General features: G+C 26.6%; 2 protein-coding genes across 2 annotated transcripts in view; both read right to left on the reverse strand.

Moving 5' to 3' along the window:
• Positions 1-474: 474 nt before the first annotated feature.
• LOC100571991 lies at positions 475-6,219 on the reverse strand. Its single transcript, XM_003242514.4, has 3 exons — positions 6,003-6,219; positions 940-1,306; positions 475-850 (listed from the first exon to the last, which is right to left on the reverse strand). Exons 2-3 carry the CDS (start codon positions 1,263-1,265, stop codon positions 625-627), a joined length of 552 nt encoding a protein of 183 aa, XP_003242562.1. The 5' UTR covers positions 1,266-1,306; positions 6,003-6,219; the 3' UTR covers positions 475-624.
• Positions 6,220-14,519: 8,300 nt separating this feature from the next.
• Positions 14,520-16,861, reverse strand: part of LOC100571902 — an 8,400-nt gene continuing 6,058 nt past the window's right edge. Inside the window, exon 3 of the mRNA XM_003242513.4 lies at positions 14,520-15,192. Within this exon, the coding sequence (XP_003242561.1) occupies positions 14,968-15,192 (225 nt within the window). The 3' untranslated portion in view covers positions 14,520-14,967. The remainder of the gene's footprint in view (positions 15,193-16,861) is intronic.

Raw genomic sequence — 16,861 nt, forward strand, 5'->3', positions numbered from 1 at the left:
AACTTTAATGCTAATAAAAAAAAACTGTGACTAAGAATTTTTAATATTTTTCAAATGTCATTGTAACAATATAGTAGGAGCTTTGTATTAAATTTACAAGTATTTTTACTCAACAAATAAAGTTTTATTGACATTCATAGAAAAAAAAACTAATTAAATTGGAAACTGAAATTGTCCGTAAACAGCTCAAAACAAATCAAAATATTTTGAAAAATTTATCATGTATAGAAAATGAAAATATAAACAACCAGTGAAAATTTCCTTAATTTTTCTTTTGTTTTTCACGGTGCTTTTGAAAACTATTGGAAATTTAAAATTTTGACTTCCCGAATGCACCAACTAGATTCACTTTCCCATCAAACAAGATACTGTTGAAGAAAATCAAAGCAGTTTTACGGCCCCAAACTGTGATGACAGACACAAAAATAAAAAAATAAAAAAACAAACATCATTGTAAAATCAATACATTCATCGTTCCACTCAGAATCTAATATTGTAATATATTTCTTAAATTACATTTTTAAATATACTACTTAAAGTTAAAAATCAAAACATTGTTTTTACTTAAAAGTGTATAGATCCAAAAAAAGGACACTCATTATACAATCAGTGCATTCATCGTTATTAATAATATAAAGTGGAAGGATTAAAGTCTGGTTCCTGTTTCATTTGTTTTGAGACAACTTTGTCTGGCCGTTTCAAATTTTTTATCAGTATATCATCAACACCCCAATTATTTTCATCATAATCTGGTGTCTCATGTTCGTTCAAATGCTTTAGCCAGATCACTTTTCTCCGCATTTTTTTATCACAATATTTGCACGGATAACACATATTTTTTTCCATATCACTAGAAAACAAAAATGTTAATCAATTATTTTAAACATTTTGTAATATTTTAACTGTAAATAATAAACAGGAATGTCCACTTAATCTTACTTCAAATCTGCAATTGGAATATCTTCTTCTTTTGTAATGGCTAGCTTACATATAGCAGCATGGCTTATAGCGGCAGCTTTACTCAATAATATTTTGGTGCAAATTCTACATGCCCATACTGTACGGTAATTGAAATGTGGTCGATCGTTGTCACATCTGACCATAAACGGAGGGCAGAACAGTGTTTGTTGAGATACGAGTTTTGGGCGCCCTCGGCGTTTAACTCGCTTTACAAATGTTTCTTTTACATCTAGTTCTTCTTTTACATAATATGATTCTTCTTCTGCAGTAATTAATGCCTTACTTGTATATGGTTTCACATCCATAATGTTTATTTTAAGTATGATAAAGTATGTAGGTACCAAATCTGAAAAAAATCAAATATAATATTACACATTTGTATATTATTGAAATGTTAAATTGAAATTTCTGATATTGCCTTAAATAATGTTATTGGTGAGAAATTTATATTTTATAATTTATACTTTATATTAAAATATATAGAAATAATAGGATACAATGTACATTTATGTATTAGAACACTAAAGTAAGTAGTGAAGTGACAGATTATTATTACAGTTGTTATTTGTGTACATTAGATGCATACATAGAAGCATATTATACAACTCCTTTACAAATAAATTGCAGATTATAAATTTTACACGATACATGGTTTTTTCGAGTGTATTTGGTTTATTTATGTTACATACTTATATATACCAATCGTTTACAACAATGTTTTTCACTTAAACACATATTGTTTTTTTGTTCTTATAAAAAGGCCCAATCCTTTAATACATTTTATGCTTTTATCTTGGAAGTTAAATAATAATAAAATTAATCATTGACTCATTACTTATGAGACATAGTAATATACTTTAATATAATTTTTTTTAGGAAAGAGTAGCATCATCCAAAGTAATGTTGCCACTTGCCAGTAACTTACGTCCTACAGTACGCGCCACGAAAACGCCATTGGAGGCGCTAGGATCATCCGCACGTTTTCGTGACGCATAGGTACTGTAACTTGTAAATCCTTACAATTCCCCCCTCCCACCACACAGACGCACAGGTTTACTTATAATTTATTGTTACGTCAACCGGAGAAATTTTTCTTTTCGAGGATTGTGCATCAAGGGTTAATCATAATTCTTTATTGTGAATAAAACTATCACCTATGTATGGATAATTTTGTTAGGTACTATTAAAAAAGAATTTTGTATACATGCATTTTGGTTATTACGTGAGTTTGGAATGGTATTTATAGGGCCAGAGAATCGATGTCCAAGATTATGAACTTTCACAATTTTCTAATTATATGTCATTTTCTAATTACATAGAATATTATATTTGTTGATTTTTCTTCGATGATTTGGCTATTATTAACTCGGACAACTAATGTTTGTGTATCACTTATAACATTTTTAAAAGTTTTTAAAATTAGTTTTTAGTTTTAAAATTGTTTTAAAAGTTTTCATAAAATCTTTTATACTCCTCATATTAGGTATCATTTATGAATAAAAGATAAACGACGCATGAAATAAAATAAAATATCTAGAAAATTATATCATATCCGTTATAGGAAGGTCGGACGCACAATAGTCGCGGTCACACGTCTGAATCTGAACCGTAACACTCCCATGCAGCGGCGACGAGTTGTATTAAAAATGAGGTTTGAAAATTCTGACACTCATCACCTAATCGTCCAAGACTCGTGAAACGATCGAAAATACTAATTCTCCTTGAGTGAAACGTGTGGACGTCAATGGTCTTCGGCTAACTATTTAGATATCACGAAAGTCAAAAGTGTGAATAAAAAAATGTAATTTGGTTACACGGTATTGAGGTCGAGTGTCGATACCATAGTATGTATAAGAAGTATGCTCAACACGAACGGTGTTTTTGTTCTAGTTCGCGCATGTGTATCGCCTTGTGTTTTTGAGCATACTGCATTGCATATTAAGAATAAATGTATACGCGTGACGTCACCTTGTGCTTATTGTTGGTTGCACATAATATTATAAACTATAAATTGCCCCTTAAAAAAAATTTACGTAATCTTATCATTGAACATACTTCTTATACTATATATATTATGGTCGATACTACATTATAAATTATAATTAAATAATATAGATAACATAATAATAATAAAACGGTATACTTCGCGGATGAGCTGAACTTTATATTCGACGTGCTGAAGGGGCCTACAGAGGTGTCCACGACATTCAGATATATTTTTACCCTAGAGAAAATTGAAAAATCATTAAGGTCATTTTAAAAAAGACCCCACACTCCTACACAGCACACACACACACACACACACACACACACATGTCTCCATCTTAAAATCGTACAACAATAAATAAATTATAACAATATAATTAATTGACCTAAGATCAAACTTAAAGGTAAAAACACTATCTGTTCTCATTGATTTTTTACAATACTTTAATTTTCAAGCGAGTTGTTAGTATTTTATATTTTAATAGCTTAAATACATACTTATAACTACACCGTAAGAAACCAAACACCGAACACAGATAATGTTTTTACCTATAAGTTTGATAATAGGTCAATTCACCCTTATATTTAAGCTAATGATACAAAATTGGATCTGCTGAACTCAAATTTGATATTTTGTATGTTTGTAAGACGGTGACAGTACATGCAGGTGTGGAGTCATCTTAATGGACTCCACAAACAGTTTACAATTTTTAATTTAAAATTTCCTATGTTACGCACTTGTAAGATGGAAATAACAAATGTTTGTGTAGTGTCCTCTTAAAGGTTTGGGTTTAAAAACTAAATTAAATGTATAAATTAAACTTTTTACTTAATTTTGAACCCATTGCAGTTTTTAATACAAGTGAAAATAGTAACAATAATAATAATAATAATAATCTTCTATGATTTTTCCATAAATATGTTTATTTGCTATGCATATATTGTTTCTATGATTAAAGTAATATACTAATTGTGTATTTATTAACATTGCAACAATTTTGGATGGATTATATTAGTTGTGTAATGTGTTGCTTCACACTTGTATATTCCTGGATTCTAGCAACAACTTAAAAGTCTTTTAAATTTATCTGTTTTCAATGTCAAAAAATAAAAGTATTAAATTCTTTAATAAATAGATTTATATGTGTCAATATAGTATGAACTATTAAAGACACATATTTTATAGATAAATTAAACAAAAAAGTTATTCCTTGTGACACAAATATTTTTACTGCCTTTTGAGTTTGTATAGCTTAGATATTGTTCATGATTAAATTGTTGTTGTTTTTTTTTAGTACCAATTATAATTAGTTTTAATAATTATATTATGCTAGAATATCATTACTACAGTAGATCTTCCATATTACGGTCACCGAAGGGTCTGTAAATAATGACCGCTATTTAGAGGTGCCCGTCCTACAGAGGTAGGACAACACTAGGATAACACTCGACGGGACCAAAAAAATTGACCGTTACATAGAGGTGACCGTTAACGGAAGTTTTACTGTATTTGATAATTACCTATATTAGTTAAATAATTAAAAAAAGTAAACATTGAATTTGATTTATTATATTATAGTTTATAACTTTATCATCCTACTCAATCATTGATTTTTGTAACATAGTAGGTGCTGAATGCCTTAATTTGCAATATATTTGAGGAAGAAGATAAATATCAATGGATAATCATTAATCAAATCATACTAGCCCATTACTTTATAATTTATTAGCCTTCCATTATTCATTGTTCTTTTTTTTCTTCAAAATACTAATTAAAGTGATTTTTATTCTATCTAATAAATAATAAACTATAAATGCAACCAACAACACACAGCATCAAGACATGGACTCTTCAACATATATATGTATAAGATTTTTATTTTTAATTGGTTGGGTATTTTTTTCCAGGTCACACTAAACATTTAATAAATTTAATGAATCAATAGTGAGCTTATATTCCCTTATACAAGATTTAGTGGCCCACGATTGGTCCATTAAATTTTAGTGAACCATTAAATTTAATAAATAGTTTATGCAACCCAATGTTAAATAATAATAAGGCCACTGATAAAATTAGTAAAAATAAACTGTTAAGTTTAATAGTTTTTTCATCTTAGTTTCCAGTTAAATAACAATAAGTATTGGACCTACAGAATAAAAACTGAATTATGATAATTTAGCACACTGCACTTTAGATTACAGCTATTCATCATAATAAATTATGTATGATAAAATGTATCTAAGCATTTTTAGCTTGTAAATATTTAATACAGTATTGTGATTCACTTAAACTTTTATAAGATATTTATATTCATTTGTTGCAATAATATAAAATATCATGTAAGACACTTAAACATTTTAAAAACAAAGCTACAAAGTTTTTATATTAGTACATGAGTAACTACTTAACAACTCACACTCGCATCCCATCTTTAAACTTGAATATTATCTGTATTGAACAATATGTATAAATGTTTAGTAAATAACACAATATACTTCTCAGAAAAAATATTAGAACTTGCAATTATATTATATAAACTACAAGGACATGGTATTTTTATATTGTAAGCATTCTTAAGGTATTTTTTACTCTTGGTTGAAAGTATTCAATTATATGAATAGGAACAAATGGACATCAATAACAATATTAGTAAGAAAATTTCTTAGTTTGTCGTCTTTAACAATTGTTTGCGGAAAGTACAAACTGGGAATTAGCGAATTGGAGTTTATAGCTAACTAATAGCCGATAACAGTCCCCCTAAAAAATAATCAATTTTACTGATGCAAATCAACAAATTCTTAGAATTACATACTAATATGATATACATATTAATATCATGATATTATAGGTATTTTAATTAAATGATTTATGATGTCTTTTAATGTTTATATTATTATACGTCATAATAATATTATAGACTAATAAATTATGACCTATTATAAATTAATTATTTTAATAAACAATTCAATCAAATATTAAAGCAGTCTAAAATGTATGCTGGTTCAACCATATTTATTAAATTCAAACTCTGCTTTATCGATACCTAGGTACTTACCTAAAGTTTGAACAACATCTGGCAGAGTCGACACATTTTAACACGACACAGCGTGTCAGCGGAAATTAAACATTTCAGTTGTATTATAATTAGTGTTTACGTTCCAAATTGCTTCAGTAAAAGACTAAACAATGAAAATATATTATATTACAACATAACTGATGAGAAAATTGTTTCAGAAAAAAATTCCTACAAAAAATGAATAAACTTTCAATAAGATATCAACTGATAACAGTCAAGTTTGATAAGAACAGTATTCTTATCTATTTTGATGGACAAAAATCATAGATAATCACAGATATCTTTATTATCTATGACAGCAATAGATCTTATACGATAGTCATATTAGTAGGTGTATATTATATAGACCAATAAACATTAAGCCACAATTATAAAGAATCCTTCTTTATAATCGTGCTATAAACTAATAGACCGGTGGACAGCGCTTATAGAGAGAAGTCAGGGGTAGGTACGATATAGAGTGAGCGAGAAAAGAAAAAAAGTAGTAAAATGTATACAGTTCTTTATGCGGTGCTCCTTCACTACATTTTGTTGTTTCTCTCTCAGTTATAATATGGTTATATGATTGCCTAGCATTGATGGCAGGTTGGAGTGGAATGCGCTATTACGCTGTCCATCAGTTAATAGGTCTGTGGTAAAGGTCTATGCATAGACCTTATAATAGTAGACAGCTCATATATAGTCGGCGGAATTGGGTAGTGTGGTCCTTGGCAATTTGCATTACGGTATATATTATAATATAGCCGAGTTATACACAGTATGACGTTTTTGTATTTTCATCTGTTTGTCTATTCGTAATAGCCATTCTGCAAAATATTCACTAGTCATCCATGCTTTCTTATTTGCTGTGTGGACAACAGGAAATGATTTAACACCAGAAAATCACCTAGGTTTTTTCGATTTTCCGATATTAAAGGTTTTAGTTTGTCTGTACCAGTCATGTTAACAGCCAATAATAGTGTGAGTCGTTCTTTTCTATGTTTACCACCGTTGCAATTCTCATTTTTTAATGTTAAAGTTTTATTTGGCTTATATTTGTAAAAAAAGTGCAGTTTCATCTGCATTAAATATATCACATGGTTTATATCCTTCCAGTAGCTCACTCAAATTTATTTTCCATTAATTTACAGCATCATCACTGACAGCTGCACTTTCACCACTGACTTTTCTAAAAGCAATATCGTGTCGTTTTTTTAAATTTTCAAGCCAATTGTTCGTGGCTTAATGATTATCCGAAATTGTCTGCTTTTTCTTTTAAAATAGGACCTCCGATACTGACATTAGCATCTCTGCATTGCTTAAACCACTTAACTACACATTCTTCTACGTCTGAAAAATCAGGGCCTCTCTTCCTCTTCCGGTCTGTTGGAAAGTTTAAATCAAAGTTTTTTATTATTCTTTATTATAGTAGACAGTGTGCTGGCTGGTATTCTAAATTCTTCGGTAATTTCTTTCTTTTTCCTTCCACAATTCACTACTTCAAGAACCTTTTGTTTTTCTGCAATAGTAAGAGTTTTTAATTTGCAAGGCACTTTTAGATTCAACTGATCGATCACAGCTGGCAATACCGATATAAATGAAAAATACTGTTGCCCCCCCCCCCCCACATTGTCCATATTATTATTACTTTTTCAAAAATATTTATCAAGTTTCAACTCTCAACTATAGTAAGCAAGACGTAAATTTCATATAATTTCAATAATGTCTTATCAGAATGAATTCATTTTTGAAAAAACAATTTATTTGCATACCAATTTTCATAAATCATCTGTAATTTTTAGGTAAAGGTATGAATCACTTGTATGAAAGACCTTGTATCAAATTGTTTAGCCTTAGCTATACACATATAATATTTTATAAGTTTTGAACTACAAATTAACTGTGGTTTTGACGAAATTTGAACTTTAAATACTTGTAAAACATAACCATGATGCCTAAGTATCGTTAATATTTTAGCTATAATAAAAACTTACGCATTAAATTTTTAAGCTTTGTGACCGAACGAATAATTTTTTATTGACATTTATAGAAAAACAAATTTAAATTAATCAAATACAATCCAAACGAGGACGGTATAACCAAGCTGATTACCAAACAGTTTAAATAAATTTTCATTTTTTTCTCCAATTATTTTAGAAAGCGCTGAGCATTTTCAATTTCGACCTCCTATAAAAGTATCAACTAGATCCAATTCGCTTCCAAAAACATACATCCGGCATCGATGTTTATGATCAGAGCAATTTTTCTACTATAAAAGTGGAAACGTTACAAACATTTTAAAATACCTCAAATAGACCTCTGAAATTATTAGACTGGACAAAATAAAAATACAATTTTAACTAATTTTCAAGCCCCCCCTCCCCCACTGAAAAATCCTGCATACGCCACTGAGTGCATGTTTAGCTATCAGCAGATTTTTGGGATTTTTTTTCGGAAACGCGAAACCTAAAAAATATTTCAACGAGTTAAGTATAATGGTGCAATCAAAATTTGTTGGTTATACTTAGTTCCAAGGTTAAACATTTTGAAGTTCGGGATTTTGTGTATACCCAAATTATTCCACGAATCACGATTTCGACGTAATTTGCAGTTCTCAACGTAACGCGCCAGTGTCGCCGATACATAAAAAAAAGAAAGGTTATTCCACGAATCTAGATAGAACCTATACATATAGAAAATGCAGTTTAGCTTCTAAAGATTTTCTGACATTTATTTCGGTGGTTTAAGAACAATGGTGCAATCATAATTTGTCAATTTGTCAATTTGTTAGTTTCAAAGTAGTAACCTTTTGAACTTTGCAATTTTGAGTATTTTATTCTACAAATCTACTTGAAAAAAGTAAATTTTAACATGCACCTACTTACATTAAACAGATTACAGATCACAATATTACAATAATGGTTGAACTGAGAGGTTTTTATGATACAAGCCAACATTTTTTTTTTTAGTTTGTGGATGGGGGGTAAATGTTTCAATCCCACCTACAAACATGACATAATTAAAATATTTATATATTTTTAGTAAAAATAATAGCTAGCACTCTCGCCTCCGTCAATTAGTCACAACACACATAATAATTTTGTTTTTTTTTTTTGTCAAAAGTATCAATTATCTTTTATTCGAATATCCCATGACTAGGATAAACGGTACAGTTGATATAAGATAAGTATTTTGGTAGAAAAAAACTCAGACATGATCGAATCCCCTTATAGTAGATAATGCACATTGCATACCCGGACATTTTTATTTAATTTTTTTATTTTATTAATTGATTCTATTTTTATAGGTAAGTTTAAAAAAGGTGGGCAAGTAGATGTCTAGGTATAAGAAATATTATATAGGTTAGGTACTTATATCTATGGTATTAAAAAAATAATTGACCTATAATAAATTCCAAATTAATCGTATCACAATATCTATAGGTAGGGTTATAACGCGTTATAAATCAACAACAAATCGTGATACTATCATAGATATAAAATAGTATAGGTACTTTAGAAGTTTCAAGTACCCATGGACCACGAATAATATTTTACAATCACAACAAAATAACTAAAATAGTTATTCTAGGTTTTTTAATATGTAATTTCATCCAAATTTGAACTTAAAATGACTATAAAATAAACTGTGCTTATGTATTTTTTTAGATTTTTTGGTAACAGAATTACTTACGTGGAATCTTGTTTTAAATTTTTAATCCTTAGATATACCTAAAAGTTGAACATTTTATAAATTTAATAACTATTCCATTTTAAATTTGATAAATTTTGTCAAAATTAAATCTTTAAATGCTTACAAAAAAAAATTGTGCCTATGTATTTTTAATATATTTCAACTGCTATTGTAACAATATATCAGGAGTCTTGTATTAAATTTTTACACTTTTTGGGCCAACAGATAAAATTTATTGATATTCATAGAAAAAAATATAAAAAAACTTTGAAATATGAAATTGTCCGTAAACAGCTCAAAACAAGTTAAAATATTTTGAACCTGGACCCCCCCATAGACTAAAATTTTAAACTATTAAAAATTATATTTTATTACATTAAGTTATATTTCAATTGTAAGATTACGGTGTTATGCTTATTTCTTTTACCAGAGTTTATGAATAAACATTTTTGTTGGTTTTTCAATGATATAATTTTTTTATACTTTTTACATGTTAAAAAATTTGGACCCCCCCCCCCCCTTTGAAAAATTCCTGGGTACGCCCCTGTTCTGTAAACAGTTCAAACCAAATCTGAATATTTTGAAAATTTTATCATGTATAGAAAATGGAAATATAAACAACCAGTGAAAATTTCATATGTTTTAAAATTACACCAAAAACCAAAGTCGATTTTGCGTAAAAATTCCCGTTTTACCTTCATTTTTTTTTTTTTTTCACGGCGCTTTTGAAAATTACTGAGAATTTTACATTTTGACCTCTCTTATGCAACAACAATATTCACTTTCCCGTCAAACAAGATACTGAAGTTGAAAATCGAAGTATTATTTTGACTACTTTAGACTACAGACAAAAAAATTTAAAATTAAAAAAAAAAAAAAAACATCATTGTAAAATCAATACATTCATTGTTCCACTCAGTATCTAATATCCACACATCGTACATACTAGTATTATGTATTATGTTCACATTGTATATACCCAAGCCTGGGCAAGTTAATGATAATTTTTAACTGAGTTAAGTTAAGTTAATGTAAAACATTTTAACTCAGTTAATAGTTAAAAGTTAACCTAATTTTTTTTTAACTGAGTTAAGTTAAAAGTTATATGAACATTTTGAATTAACTTATTAACTTAAGTTAAGTTAAGTTATTTTTTTTTTTTTATAATATCTTTATAAATACTCAGTAATATTGTTTAAATAATAAAAATCATAAATATTATTGAACACAGGAAATAGCCAATAGAAAATCATAACAACTAATGACATAGGTAAGTAAATGTATAATGTAATAATTAAAAAAGTTGAGTTACATTTTTTTCTTACCTGTTGGTGGTCAAATTTTTCATTCATTTTTCATCATATTCTACTAGAGTAAGTACTTATTGTTTTTATTGTAATACAATAATAATTATAATTGTTTGTATCAACTTTTTAATGCTAACATTACAAAAAGGTTGTTGGAAATCCTGGTGACAATATAGAAGGTCACAAAAAGTTGAGAAACGCTGCATATTTTTTGTAAAAACAAAAACCATTCTGAATTTAATCACTTCATACGTGTTAAAAAACACTAAAATTTTATAAATAAGTTATATTTATATTTATAAAATACATTATCCTTTTGGTTTCTCACATAAACTCTATAATTTTTGTATAAAACATTCGCCATATTTTATTAATCATTACATGGCTTGTAAAAATGTATTATTTTTTCCCAGTTATTGAAATGAGCATTGATTTTTCATTAAGATATCTAATTAAATGTAATCTAAATAAATATATATAAGATTATTTTACTAAATAGAGACTACGTATATGTAATGTATTGTGTTAATTGGTAAATGTTGACAACATTTATTAAGATCATTTACATTTTCAAATTATTTTATAGTTGAAAATGAATAAAATGTTCAATTTTTGTAGCTAAGGATTGTTTATATAAAATAAGGTTTCTCAGAAGTATTTCATACTATGGCCAAAAAATCAAAAAATATTTAAACAGTTTTTTTTATAGATATTTTGATTTCATAGATGTAGAAAATTAGATATTCATATATAAATGAAGAGTAACAGTTTCAATTGTTTTGTTGTACCTAATTTAAAAATACTATTTGTGTGTACCTACTTGAAACTTTTGAAGTACATAATTATATTTTATACACACAATGATATTTTTAAAGGTAATGATTATTAAAAAAATTAATATTTATTACAGTTTTAATTTTGTTATAATGCGATGGCTTATGTTTAATGCATTTTAAAAGGACCAGGCAAGAGGGTGAATGCTCCCAGTAGTACCATTTTAACAGTTGTAGGTAATTTTATTGAGTGTATTGATTTTTTTTATCACTAAATGTATAACATTTAAGAGCCCCATGGATTAATAGATTGATTAATCAATTATTTTATTTTTCCAAATAATTAGCACTGTTAGCACTGTTGTATAAAAAGACAGTGAGTGATTTTATGTCTAGTACTCTCGCCTTTTGTGTAGACTTTTGTCTACATGTTGTAGTCCAAAGTAATAAGTTTTGACAGATTATCGTACCAATTATTTTGAGATTAATGTAATATGAGTGAAACAACTGTGTAGAAGTAATGCCTAGTTCGAACGCCTATTTGGCAGAATTTCCAACTGAGTACCCGTAGGTTTCTGCCGTGCCCGGCTGAGGATGGTAGTCTCGCAGTCTAAACAGTTGACTGCCCAGAGAGCGATGCTGCCCGTGGCCAGGATTCAAACCACCGACGGTGTGCATTATTAAACCGTCCACTATTAAATCAGTGATCGACGTGGTTGGAGGATACGTGGGATGACATCACGCCACTTTTTATAATTTACATCCCTCCACTTATTTCATTAAAATTAATGCATCCCTCTTATAATTATACCAAAATATTAACGATATATAACTAGTATTATTATTTTTATTAATATTATAAATAAGTATGATTACTTTTTTAATAAGAAACAAGTACCTATTTGTTTGCTCGTTTAAATTGGGCCATAATTCAACGATACCTACTAGATCTAATTAATCTAAACATAATTTCTTACAATTTTACGTTGATAAGATAATATATTTAGATCTAAGGACGTTAGAATTTTGCATGTTTTTCAATAATTCAAAACATAGATATGTTTTATATAAATTTGTTTCATATCATAATATTAGAAGTTTAATGCAATATTTTTATTTTGAATATTTAGCTATTCTTTTTCCATAAAAATGCAAATTTTTTATATTTGTATTAGAAGTGCATTTTCATATATTATCAATACAATATTATTTTAATATGAAATTAAAAAAAAAAATCTATTAAAATGATTAAATATTATTTAATAATTTATCACAAAATAAAATGTATTGGTATTAACAATTGTTGCTCATTTACATTTGAAAATATTCAAAGTATTTCAGTTACACAATGTAATATTTATTTGAGCAACATTTTAATAGGTATACCTATCAATTATTAGGCATAAATCATGCATAAACACAATTTTTATTCTGTGCTCAGTGGATCCAATATATCTTTTTATAATATACATTTTATTATTTTAATGATATGAAAACCATTTGTAATAATAAAATGATAATCAATTTATAAGACCTATTTTTAGGATTGAAAAATTCATCATATTAGGTATATTGTTATTTATAATTTATAGTTTGTGTATTGTGTATTGTTAAAATAAAATAATGCATAAAGGAAAATTATTATCTGGTGCCGCAAAACGTTCAACAAAAAGAAAAAGTGAATTAATTGAATGTGAATTATTGCCTGGTCAATAAAACTGTCAGTTTTTTTATTTGAAAATTATTTTTTTAATCAAATCTGTGTTGTATTCTATTCATAGTTTACAAATTTATATTAATTTTACCATCTATACAAGTTTCGTGCGAGAGTTTTTCAAAATATAAGATCATAAAAACAAAATTACGATCAAACATTAAACAAGAAAATTGGGATCAGTTAATTATTGATGGCTGTAGAAAAAGATGTAGAAATTGACCAAAAAAAATTGATTGACAATGTGGCCAACTTATCAAATGTATTAAAAGGATTAATAATATCAATTGTACAATACAACAATCAAGTTCTGTTCTATTATATAGTTTTTATACATATTACATTTTGTGGTTACATATTATATAAATATAGAGATATTGTGAACATTTGAACTTTATTAACTACAGTGAAAGCTGTCAAAAAAAAAAAGTTAAAGGGGTATTTATGAGACCCTTTGAAATTTTTTTTTTAACATTAAATGTAATTTTTTGACAGCACAACCCAATATTTCTTAATAACCAAATGAAAAAAACAAAAACTTAAACAAAAACAAAAAAAGAACCTAATGTTTTCAAAACGATAACTTTAATTACATTCATGTTGTCGAAATAATAATTTTTAATAATTCGACATAAGTAAAGTTTTTCTTTTTGTTTAGTAAAATGTTGATTATTTTATTATTATTTATTACTTATTATTATAGTACGAGAAAAGTTGTCCCAGGGAAAACAGTTTTTACATACAATTTTCCATGTTTTGCAACTTTTAAACTTATGTGAACAACTATTTTATTCAATGTATCTAAGTAATATTTATTATTAGTGATAAGAGTGTGCGTTTATTTATATATTAAATGTTTGAATTAAATTAAATTTTAGAATTTAACTTTTATTTATATAAGTAATTTATTTAAAAAATTAAAAGTAAGTATTTTTACTCACACAACAAAATAATGTTTATTTTTCATTTCAAAACTATTTATTGGTTATGAATTATGATATAGATAAATAAAGATATATTTTGAAACAGGATTTTGTTATATTCATTAGTTTGAAAAATAATTTGTAACATATAATAAAACATTCTTTAAGGAAATACTCTTACATGAAAACTCAGTTTATCGATAAGTTTTTAAAATTCTAGTTTATCAATAATTATTACTAATCAAAAACATTTCAATCCATAAATGTATGTAAGAAAAACACCGAGAATAAGGTTGAATTGAATTCAAAGACAAAGTACTAGATAGATAAAGTAGATATTTAACATGTGGCATTAATGTTAGAAGATTAAAAACATAATTTCAGTTAATTTAATCACCTATAATCCCAAAAATCTTGGAAATACAATGAAAAAAACAAACATGAAATAAAATTTAGTATTGTAAAAATATCAATATATTATATCTACAGGTTCTATTTACTGAATATCAGCATTTTCTTCAGTAGAAGATTTTTGTTTTCATTGTAGATTTCGATTCAGCTTGTTTTATTTTCTTTAACTATAAAACTGTCCTTGGTAATAACTTCATTTGTTGAGGTTTCTTCAACAGTCTTATCATGAAGTGAATTTTTGACGCCTTCAACAAACTGGTTAATAATCTTTTGCAGTTCTTTACACTTCTCTGTAACTGCTTTACGTCTACCAAATACATCATTATCATAATGTTTGACCAGTTCCCTTAAGCCACCTTTCAAACCAATCTGAAACAAAACATAAGTAAAGTATGATAATAATAAACATTACATAAATATTACTTATATATTAAAAACTGTTACAATTTTAAGTATATTAAAATATTGTACTTGAATTTTTTTAAATCATAACTAGTCGAGTTAAATTAAAATAAATAATACTAAACACTGTATGTTTTACTTTTAAGTTATGATAAATTGATACTTAGAAAATGGAAAAAAGTTATAAAGTATAATTGTTAAATATAAAAATTAAATCAACTGAAAACATAATTAATCAATAAACACTATTTAATATTCTTATAACTGAAGACCAGATTTATATTCTCTTAAAACACCTAATATATGACACTAATATTCTATAAAAATCTTCAAATATTCTCATAATATACTCTGAAAAATTTAAAAAAAAAAACAAATATTCAATAACATCAACATATGCTTTAACATGCATTTTTTTAAATTTTATTTTGTCCACTGTTAAAACAATGTTTTTTTTGTTGAATAGTTCTAGCCATTGCGTTGATAAGTTTTTAAAATTTTTTTTAAGTAATTAATTTTAAAAATTAACAATCAACCTTCACGTAAATAAGTTATTACAAAAGTATAAAACAAAATTTGAACATTTAAATATTTAATAAACGTTTTAAAATATATGTTGATCTTATCAGTATATGAAAACGACTGGAAACATTGCAGGTTAGCAACTATGTTTATTGAACAGCCACTTTTAATATTATAACTGCCTGTTTTATTTTTAGTAAAATTATAAAAAAAAAATTTAAATGCTCAAAATAAATTTTTCAGGGTACCCCAATAATATTAAAATTTATAATAAATTAATATTTTTCTCACAATTTACAAAATATCCAAAATATGCTAAATGGGTTAAATATTCCCTAATCCATTTTTTCTACAAACTGAGAATTGAACGAATCATCCACATTTTTTACTCTAATAAGATTGCATAGACTCAGTAACAATATATAAAAACATATAAATCTGGTTTTTAGTTATAACTTATAAATAGGGTCAAAAAGAAATCGAAATAAAATCTTGATGTTGGCTCCAAAAGACTTGTATTTTTAAAAATAAGTTTAAATGATGTTAATAGGTAGTTATAACAAATTAATAAATAATTATTAATCGTTAACTGTTATAACATCGTCTCAGAATGAAAAGGTTCTAAACCAATTTTTTTGAAAAATGTTTTTTTTGCAAATTATTATTTAATATTTTTTGTTGTATAAGTCAATCCTGAAATCGTATCGATCCGTAGATTGTTTAATGAGATACAGAGAATGGAAAGGTTCTAATTCATACGTGAATGATAGGTATGGGCTAACTTAAAAATGTTCTCCTCAACAATTACAAAAATTACGTTAGAACCTTTTCATTCTGAGACGACGATAACTTAAAACAGTTACTAAAACTTATTATATTTTATGCAATTTGCTGCTTTGCATATTACACAGACGCTATATACAGGATTTAACTTTTCAAAATCAAGATAAATTCAACAGTTAAATTGTTTAATACATAATGTAAGTATATATACAGTAAAAACTATAATAATATAAATATAATTTATTTTTAGGGCTGGGTTTAATATGTAATAAAAAACCAAAAATATGTACATATATATGTAATTAAAATTGCCAAAATATGTAGTATAAAA

Source organism: Acyrthosiphon pisum, chromosome X (genome assembly GCF_005508785.2).
Source record: "Acyrthosiphon pisum isolate AL4f chromosome X, pea_aphid_22Mar2018_4r6ur, whole genome shotgun sequence".
NCBI classification, from domain to species: domain Eukaryota; kingdom Metazoa; phylum Arthropoda; class Insecta; order Hemiptera; family Aphididae; genus Acyrthosiphon; species Acyrthosiphon pisum.